The sequence below is a fragment of the Pseudorca crassidens genome, chromosome 10 (assembly GCF_039906515.1).
Source record: "Pseudorca crassidens isolate mPseCra1 chromosome 10, mPseCra1.hap1, whole genome shotgun sequence".
In the NCBI taxonomy this organism is placed as follows: Eukaryota; Metazoa; Chordata; class Mammalia; order Artiodactyla; family Delphinidae; genus Pseudorca; species Pseudorca crassidens.
Genome location: NC_090305.1, coordinates 33,555,186 through 33,565,213, shown reverse-complemented (window position 1 = coordinate 33,565,213; position 10,028 = coordinate 33,555,186). Strand labels below are relative to the sequence as shown.

The following is a 10,028-nucleotide window of genomic DNA, read 5'->3' as shown; positions in this document are numbered from 1 at the left end:
CCTCCAGACAATATCTAGCAGGAAGCCAGGGCCCTCAGTCCTAGAGCCACAGGGAATGAATTCCATCAACGACCTGAATGAGGTGGGAGTGGATTCTTCCCCAGTCAAGCCTTCAGATGAAAACATAGCCCGGACAACACCTTGATTCCAGCCTTGTGAGATCCTGGACAGAGGACCCCGTTGAGCCAGGCTTGGACTCCTGGTCCTCGGAAACTATGAGGTAATAAATGTACATATTTTGAAGATGCTGACTTTGTGGTAGTTTGTTATGTGACACAGAAAACTAATATAACACGTAAGCAAGACGTTAGTGTGCTGAGGCAGGAAAGACGAATTCTGCAGAGATTCAGAAGGCTTCACAGAGGAGCTGGCTTTTGTGCTCACACATAAAGAATAAGGAGGATGTAAATAGGGAGAGATGGAAAGATGAGCTGCCATCTCCTCCTTGACCTCTTCGTTTCAAACCCTGGGCCTGAGAGGACTCTTCAATGACACAGATTCCAGCCTGGGCCCCAAGCAAGTTCAGTGGAGGAGCCCTCCCACCCCCAAGCCAACCACCCCCCCCAAAAAAAACATGTTCTGGAAAACTTGATAAAAGTAGGCAGATCCAAGCCCTCCCCTCCCCTTGCAATGCACCAAAAATTGATCACTTTAGGTAGAAGAGAAGTAAAACAGTCCCATTTGATTCTTTTTTCAAAAATAACTATCCTCTGGTTATGTGAGCAACATATGTTCATAATAAACAATGTTTAAAAATACAGATTTTTTTTAAAAGCAAAGATTAAAAAATCACTGGTGAGGGCTTCCTTGGTGGCACAGTGGTTAAGAATCCGCCTGCCAATGCAGGGGACACGGGTTCGAGCCCTGGTCCGGGAAGATCCCACATGCCACGGAGCAACAAAGCCCGTGAGCCACAACTACTGAGCCCATGTGCCGCAACTACTGAGGCCTGTGCGCCTAGAGTCCGTGCTCTGCAACGGGAGAGGCCACTGCGGTGAGAAGCCCGCGCACCGCAACGAAGAGTAGCCCCTGTTTGCTGCAACTAGAGAAAAGCCCACAGGCAGCAAGGAAGAACCAACATAGCCAATAAATAAATAAATAAATGATTTTTTAAAAAAAATCACTGGTGAGACTTCCCTGGTGGTCCAGTGCGTAAGACTCCACGCTCCCAATGCAGGGGGCCCAGGTTCAACCCCTTGTCGAGGGAACTAGATCCCACATGCGTGCTGCCACAACTAAGAGTCCACATGCCACCATGAAGATTCTGCATGCTGCAACTAAGACCTAGAGCAGCCTAAATAAACAAATAAATAAATAAAAAGAAATCTTTTTAAAAAAAATTAAAAATGACTGGTGATCCCATGACTCAGAGATGAACCTGTTAACGTTTTGGTGGTTTCCTTCTCATCATAGGTATCATGTACACAACAAGTGACAAGGACAACAGTATTAATGTCACTCTTGTCTCAGTCTTTCTTTCTCTCTCTCTGGTCTTCTAAGGAGCATTCTTAGCTCTGGGCCCTTTAGATGAACTTTCTCAGGATAATAGGCAAAAAGAGTTATAAAACTGGAAAGGAGGCCACCTAGTGGTTTCTATGATGGAAAGGAAGAGAACTGCTCCTGGGGGAAGACCAGGTCTGAGAAGGCAGACCCTGCCCAGAGCACATAGCCCCCACCCACACCTCCAGTTATACCTGGCAGATGCCACATAAGACAGGACCAGAGAAGCAGCCCTCCCAGGCTCCTCTAGTTCTCAGGGAACTTTGTCTCATTCCATCTGGAGCACCTTGGTCAAAGAGCGAGATCCCTCTCCAGGTGTCCAGGGTTCTGCTTCCAGTGGTTCCTCTGTGCCCTGAGCTGTTGGAAGGGGGTGTCCACTTGAGGAAGAGCTTCTGGGGCTGAGGAGTATCTAGGCACACTGACCCCATCACTCCGGGCTCCTCCCTCTGCCCAGCCAGTGGTCACAACTATGGATACAGAGGACTGAGCCCTAATGGCTGGAAGGCTGTGACTGCCCTTCCTCTACAGAGCTGGGCCATCTCTCTGAGCTGAACTTCTCCAGGCCCTGGTCCTCCTTCTGTCCAGTTCTCAGGAAATGCTCCTAAGATCAAGAGCCTGACACTCTTCTCACAAAATTGCATAAAAACCACCATCTTCCTGTTGCCTCCATCTCCAAACTGCCTCTGAGGGTTCTAATTTGCTTTTTATTTAGATAAAGATGGGGTGGTCCACATAGCAGAGGAGGGAGGGAAACAGGGAAGGGTCAGGACAGAGCGAGTGCTGGCTCTGAGCTTTCCCAGTAGCATCCAGCTTAAGTGCACTTAAATGTTGGCTCCAGAAAAGAACAAGCTTTAAATTCTATGGCTGGAGAGCATCCCACTAGGGGTCAGAGAAAGATATTGCTGCATAGATGGACCCCTAGGCTTGGCCTGGGAGCTTTCTAGGACCAGCAGGTAGGAGCACACCCGTGCAACTGTGTGCCTGCACTCACACACACACACACACACACACACACACACACCCAGGCCGTTAGGTACACACTCAATGTCCCCTATCCCCATGCCCCTGGGTGCTGATGGTATCAGGTTTAGGGTCAGATGGAGGGCTGAATTCAAGCGTCCCAGGATGGGAAAGATGCAACCTCCAGGAATATGAGAGTGTGGTCAGAACAGGATCTGTGTGTGTGTGTGTGTGTGTGTGTGTGTGTGTGTGTGTGTGTGTGGCTATAGATATTTGTGCAGTTTTATGTAGGAAGGGGTTCCCTTTGGCTACTTAGGACTCATCTTGGAAGCCCACAAGCTCTGCATCACCCAGACACTCTCATATGTTAGCCATCCGTGGTGTGACTTGAACCCCTCGGTTGTGACAGCCAAGCAGTGCACAGCCTGGATAACTATACACAGCAGCCCTACCAAGGGCCCGAATTTGGCCCAGCTCTGGAAGAAAACCCAGCTCTTTCTCATAGGTACCTCAATGCCGTGTCTGAGGGCAGGAACCAGAAACATTGAGGACCCATTCAAAATAGGAGGAGAAGGCAGAGGAAGTGACAGGATCAGAACAGCTGCTGGCTGGCCACCCACTCTGTCCTGGTAAGAAGGGATAAGGAGATTGCATACTGGGTAAGAAAATCCTCTCACCTCCAGCTCAGGGCTGTAATCCTGGGCCGCTGCTCCTCTAAGCTTTGTTCTATTTTCACTCCTCTTCCCAGGGAGTAGGTCTCCATTGGCTGCCAGGATTTAGTGGGGACTTTTAACGCGAGTTCTCCAGCAGCCCCCGGATTTGGGTGTAGGTTTGCACAGCCCCCATTACCTTCTCCCTTCTGCTCGTTTCCTCCTATCATTTCCCTGCACTTTTTGATTCACCAGGCCCTCCCTCGCTCAGATCTGCGGGACTCAGGCCTGTGGGAGAGGAGGGCCCAGTGTTAGGAAGCCCAGGTGCGAGGCCCGGGTGCGAGGAGCAGCAGGGGAAAAAGAACCAGTCCGTCTGGGGCATCAGCCTCCCGTGGGCCTGAGCGATGGGGAACGTTATAGACGGTAAGTCGGTGGAGGAGCTGAGCAGCACCGAGTGCCACCAGTGGTACAAGAAGTTCATGACCGAGTGCCCCTCCGGCCAGCTCACCTTCTACGAGTTCCGCCAGTTCTTCGGCCTCAAGAACCTGAGCCCGTGGGCCAGCCAGTACGTGGAGCAGATGTTTGAGACCTTTGACTTCAACAAAGTGAGCAGGGGTCTGGGTGGGGAGTGCTGGAGGGACGCCCCCCCAGCCAGCATGGGGGTGGGGAGAAGAAGGTGTGAGAATGGCTGGAGGAGTGACTTCATTTATCTGGGAGGTCGAGTGTCGCCATCAGGGATTCCAGTTTTCTAACGTTCATTGAGCGCCTACTGTGCGTCAGGCACTGGGGGTTCAGAAAGGAGTCAGCCATCGTCCCTGCCCTCACTCTCCAGGGGAGACAGAGGCCCCCGATCAGTGCGCCCAGAGGCCAAACCTATTGGCTTCCTCTGCCTCTTCCACATGCACAGTTTATTCCAGAACAAATATGCACACTTACAAGACAGTCATTGAGCACCTATTAAGTGCTTGGCACTGTACGTGGTGCTTCTGCACAGGCCATTAGATGCTCAGGGGATGCAGGAGGAGGAAGGGTGGAGAGCAGAGAGCAGGGTGATGAGCTTCAGCCCAGGCCCGTGTTACTTGGGTCGCCCAACCCATGATGGTCTGTGGACACTAGAACTGGGGACAGTCAGGGTTGCCTGGTCACTGGGGAACCCAGGCTACTCCAACTCCCAAACACCTGGTGACCTCAGTTCATCCTAAGAGGGATTAAAGGTCTGCGCAGCTGTCAAATTATATGTCTCCCCAAGGAATCACCTGGGTGCATTGGGTAAGGACTTCCTGATGAGATAGAGGGGCACTGTGAGTTTGGGCCCCCAGTTTTCATCAGCTGGGTGGCCTGGAGCCCATTTCCCCCGCTCTCCGCCTCAGCTTATTCATCTGTATCTGTCATGGAGGTCGGGAGCATTAGTTAAGGTGTTCCTTGGTGTTTCATAGCAAATCTTCTATTTATCTGGAGCAATTCAGTCAAGATGTAGTGGTAGAAGAACGTAAATCTACACACCCATCTCCCCACCGCTGCTGGTCCCCACCCCGGCTGGTGTTCCCTTGAAGGTGAGGATGTGATGCTGCCATATGTCCAACTGCACACCAGGGAGAGGTCGCCCAGAGCTTTCCCGGCTCCACTCACTGCCCATAGGGGCCCAACATCATTGTAGGCAGGGCTCCTAGGGAAAGCCAGGGTTCAGAGGCTATTTAAAACTCACTAATGTTTAGGATCAAGGGGCCAAAGCAGATTATGGGCTTTGAGTCCCAGCCTCAAGGGCAGCACCATGGTGCCCAAGGGCTTTCCTGAAAGGGATGCAGGGTCAGAGTACTGGAGCCCAAGGTATGGAGACCCAGAGGGATGGCATCATTAGGCTGGTCCCCCAAGATGCTCCAGAAGAAGTGATCTTTCCCGAAAAGGAGGGGGCAGAGTCCACGGTTGAGCTTCAACACCTTGTACCCAAATGCACTGAAATAGCTCAGCTTCTTGCCTGTTAAGGAAACCTTCAGAAGGACCCCCTAAGATTACATGTATGATACCAGGGAGGGGCAACCCATCAACCCTGTATTTGCCTAACCTGAGTCATTCATATGCCATCTCTTGTCACATGTAAGCACCACCTATACTGTCCCAAACCTGACCTCCTCAATTCCACACACATCCCCACCTTCGGGCCTGGGTGCTGCCTGGACTCTCTTCCTCCAGAATTCTGCTTGGCTCACACCTTCCCCTGCTGCAAGACTTGTTCAAATGTCTCCTTCCCACTGACACCTGCCCTGATCTCCTGGTTTCAACCTCATTTAACTAGGACTAGCCCCCACCGTAGCATTTCCTACTCCTCCCCTTTTCCCCCAGAGCATGTCTCATCTTCTAATACATGATACTGAATAACATTTAGTTGCTATGTTTATTGTCAATTTCTCCTGCTGGAATGTGAGCTCCATGAAGGCAGGAATTTCTGTCTTTCCTGTTCTTTGCTGTAGCCTTTGTACCTAGAACAGTGCCTGGAACACAGTAGGTGCTCAATCAATACTTTTATTTGAGTGAATGACTATATGAGAAATTATGAATTTTATGAAATAGTTATATATTATATAACATACACTAATTTAAATACATACCTGCTAATTGTTAAACTGAAGAGCATCTTTGTAACACCTAAAGTGCCTTGTACACACCAATGGGATAAATCACACTTCAGGCAACATTGCTTCCAACCACTGTCGCCAGCATAAAGCAGTAGGGCAGGTTAGTTACGAGATGGGACACAGCACTGGGAAGTTTTGATACAGAGAGAAGTTAAACAGGGCAGTGCAAACAATAGCCCATGGGTCTATTTTTGTAAACGAATTTTTATTATAACACACCACACCCATTATGTTACTGATTGTCAAAACTGAAATATGTGCTATTTGGCCCTTTATAGAAAAAGTTTGCCAGCCCCTGAATTAGAAGAGAGCTGTATCCTAGGGTACTGCACTGGGTGTGCAGGGTTTGGGGGTATAGCTGTGAGTGGGGAGTGTGACCTGGGTAACCGCCATATGCTTCGTTGACTTCAAAGTTTTGCCTGGGCTTGGCTGTACCCGGCAATCACACAGGTGCACAGAAATCAGTGTAAATCTTCCATACCTGCATCTGAGCGCTGGGTGGCATTTAGGAGACTTCAGTTTCTAGGAAAGGCTTTGTCATTCACTAGTGTGTGGCCTAACCTCTTTCAACTTTAGCTTTTCATCTGAAAATGCGGACAGCAATACCCAGGGGTGGTTGCGAGATTAAATGAGTAAAGTGAGTAAAACATCATATGAAGCATGAAAAAAAAGTATCGCTGTAGTCTTATTACTGAATCTAACCCAGACCACAATCTTGAAAAGCGCATACTGTCATTCCCATCTCAGAGCTGAGGAAATGAGACTTGCAGAGGCTACGGGAATTGTCCAAGGTCACACCTCTCCTAAGACATGGTTTAGGTCTTTCTGGCACCAGTGCACATACCTTTCCATTGCCCCTTTTTAGCCACTTTTTTTTAATTACAAAAAATTCCAAAATTAAAAACTATTTTACTTACCAAAACCTTACAGCTCATTGTAAAAGTTTCCAACAATATAGAAAGATAAAAAATGAAAAGCAAAAGTACCCTCACCCTGTGTCCCCTTGCCCAGAGGAAACTTCGATAGCAGTCTTCTTGCTTCTCTGAGCATAGCTGCAGGGGCGCCTGGCTCCATCCTGACGACGATCCTGAAAGGAGGGTTGGGCAAGGACTGATTGAGCTAAGGCATAAGGGAAAGCCCTTAAACACGGGGAAGCACTACGCAAATGTTCACTATGAGTGTGATGCCTACCACGGGGCTCAGGTGGTTAAGGTCTCACCTAAGGCCAAGGGGCAGCACACAATCGGGAGATCTCAGAGGCCTTCATACCCAACCTCTGCCACATCCCTAATAACGTTACCCCAGCCTCTGCTTGCACACTTTCAGTGAAAGGGAGGTCATTACTGCACGAGGCTCATTCCACCACGGCCCTGCCTAAGAGTTCTTGATACCGATTCCAAATCTGCCTCTCAGTAACTTCCTGGTTCCAGAGTCATGGTTGTGAGTAAGTGGAGGAACAGGGACTGGACTCCAAGTCATGTGCTCTGAGTCCAGTGCTCCTTTCCTTACAGTACTCAGCCTCTCTGCATGACAAGGCTTCCCTCTCCCAGCTTCACTTGGCTTGGGGGAGGTGGGCAGAAGCAGGCCTGTGCTCCCTGCTTCTCTGACCGTATTGGTAGGGCTGGCAGGGCCAGGCAGAGGGTCAGCTGCTGAACATTTGGAGGGTCCTGGGGAAATATCCCGCAGGAATGTCTCACACCACCCCAAGACTCAATGCCTCCAAGACTCAATGAGGGCAGCGCCTCCCCCAGGAAGCCTCCCTGCTGCCCTTGCCTGGGTGCTCCCCTATTCTGTGAGTCCATAATGTCCTGTCCAGATGTGGTGTCACTGAATACACATCATGGTGGCACAACGATCTCTTGATAATAATAATAGTAATAATAATAACAGTAATACTATAGTGGTAATAACAATAGCTAACATTTACTGAGCGATTACTATGTGCCAGGCAGTGTTGAGTGCCTTACACTCATGCACTCATTTAAGCCCACAACAATCCCATGCAGGTGGCAGCTGTTATAACTATTACAGATGAGGAAATCGAGGGCCAGAGACATATTGAATCCTTTGTCCCAGATCCCACATATTTGAGAGGGTGAGGCCAGGATTCAAACCTGCGTCCTCAACATTGCGCTCCCATCAGGACAGGGTTCTATCTTGCGGAGTTCTGAATCCTCAGCCTATCACAGCACGTAGTAGGTGCTCGGTAAGTTTCAAAGAATAAAGGGAAGAATGAGAAAGGCGCTCGGTGCCTCCCCATCTACCTGTACCCCTTATCTCGGTTAGTTAGAGCTCATCCAAACCACGCCCCCATCCCTGGGGAGTCCTTGTCTCTCCTCCCACCTACACACTCTTACACCCCACCCCCCAAACTGGAAGGCTGAAGTTTGAGGATCACAGGGAAGCAGCCAGTGACGTCTGGAACCAAAATACCTGTTAAGGGATAGTAGCATAAGCCATTCATACTCTAGGGGGGACTGGTTTATCAAACTTGATAAACCATCCTGCGGCAGGTAGGGTGAGCTATAACGGGCGTCCAGGAGGGCGTAAGCCGGTGGGCGCCAAGGGGGCGGGGCGCGGGTCCGGGCTTGGGCTCAGCGTATCCTGGGGCCCCGGGGGCTCCGAGGGCGGGGCCCAGGCAGAGGGGGCTCAGGCGGCCGTGACCCTCACACAGGACGGCTACATCGACTTCATGGAGTACGTGGCGGCGCTGAGTCTTGTCCTCAAGGGGAAGGTGGAACAGAAGCTGCGCTGGTACTTCAAGCTCTACGACGTGGACGGCAACGGATGCATCGACCGCGACGAGCTTCTCACCATCATCCGGGTAACTCCAGGTGCAGAGGGCCGGGCAGGGGCGGAGGCAGAGCTGAGAGCCTGGGGCTGGGTCTTAAGATGGCGGAATAGCGTGCTAGGAAGGGGACAGGATTGGGACTGACTTCCCCTGGGTGGCTCGGCCTTCACCAGCTGCGTGACCCGGGCCAGGTTTCCTCTGCTCTCTGGGCTTCAGTTTTCTAATCTGTACCAAGATATGTCGAAGCACAGTCCCAGCTCTGCCTGAGGCCTCAGGCACCTTGATCTGTACTCACCTTACACACACACACGCTGTTGGGAGCCTGATGTGCTCGCTCTGCCCCTCTCCTACCGCTGAGACTAATTAGAACGGGTCATCTCACTTCTTCCCTCCCAGGCCATCCGAACCATTAACCCCTGCAGCGACTCGACCATGACCGCAGAGGAGTTCACCGATACAGTGTTCTCCAAGATTGACGTCAATGGGGATGGTGAGGCCGCGCTGGGGGTCCCCAGGGGAGGGGTCACGGGGGGTGTCACCAGGGTCCCCAGGGGAGAGGGCAGAAGGGGAGACGGAGGCACAAAAGGGCCGCTGCTGGCCACCTCCTCTGCCTGCCTCCGCCGCGGCCACAGAGCTGGCTTTTGGGGATGCCTGCACCAGACTTTGGTCTCTGGCTTCTTGGCCAGCCCCATTCACAGCCACTTCCTCTAGCCTTGGTTCTGTCCCCCTTACAAGACTGCAGCTCTGGGCCCCAGACAGCAGATGTGAACACCTCCTGCCCATGATGCCCTTTCTCTCTATCCCAGGGGAACTTTCCCTGGAGGAGTTCATGGAGGGCGTCCAGAAGGACAAGATGCTTTTGGACACGCTAACCCGAAGCCTGGACCTTACCCGCATTGTGCGCAGGCTCCAGAATGGAGAGCAGGATGAGGAGGGAGCTGGTGGCAGGGAAAGTGAGGCAGCGGAAGCAGCCGGCTGAGCCCACCGCCCTGCTGTTTCTGTACTGGGGACGGGTGTGTGGTGGTGCCTGGTGTCTCGTTGTTTTAATACTAGATGGAGTCTTCTGAACTCAGAGGCTCAGCTCACCTGCTTGGGGCACATGGTGGCAGCAGAGGGGCAGGGGTGGGGATTCAGATCAGGGGACAGGGAAGGAGGGTTCCTGAACTCTCTGTGCGACTCAGCTGGTGGTGACCGCTCCCTGCTGGGGGAAGCCTTCAACCTTCCTCAGGCTCCTCCCCAGCCCCTTCTGGCCCCTCCCCCAGCTTTTACCAGCTCTTCCACTGAGCTTCTCCAGTTCCACGCTCTTCTGGACAGAGAAGCTTTGATGCAGAGGTGGGCTTTCCCGGGACTCTAATGGGATCACACAGATCTGGTGGCTGCAGCCTCCATCTGGGTGCTGTATCACACACCCATCCTGCCCCCAGCATCCCAGAGTGTACTTGTGTGGTCTGTGTTGATTCGTTCCTCCCTTCAACAAGCATTTATCGAACACCT

The 10,028-nt window shown here is 51.6% G+C and overlaps 1 protein-coding gene across 1 annotated transcript; it reads left to right on the top strand.

The window, feature by feature from the left end:
- Window positions 1-3,373: 3,373 nt before the first annotated feature.
- On the top strand, window positions 3,374-9,622 carry GUCA1A (guanylate cyclase activator 1A). The gene is made up of 4 exons (XM_067755828.1): window positions 3,374-3,715; window positions 8,418-8,567; window positions 8,931-9,024; window positions 9,341-9,622. The coding sequence occupies exons 1-4, from the start codon at window positions 3,515-3,517 to the stop codon at window positions 9,511-9,513; spliced, it is 618 nt and encodes a 205-aa protein (XP_067611929.1). The 5' UTR covers window positions 3,374-3,514; the 3' UTR covers window positions 9,514-9,622.
- The last annotated feature ends 406 nt before the right edge of the window (window positions 9,623-10,028 follow it).

Coding starts and splice junctions, on each gene's coding strand:
- GUCA1A (XM_067755828.1), top strand. CDS start 3,515: ATGGGGAACGTTATAGACGGTAAGTCGGTGGAGGAGCTGAGCAGCACC. Junction 3,716..8,417: donor AGACCTTTGACTTCAACAAA/GTGAGCAGGGGT, acceptor ACCCTCACACAG/GACGGCTACATCGACTTCAT. Junction 9,025..9,340: donor GATTGACGTCAATGGGGATG/GTGAGGCCGCGC, acceptor TCTCTATCCCAG/GGGAACTTTCCCTGGAGGAG.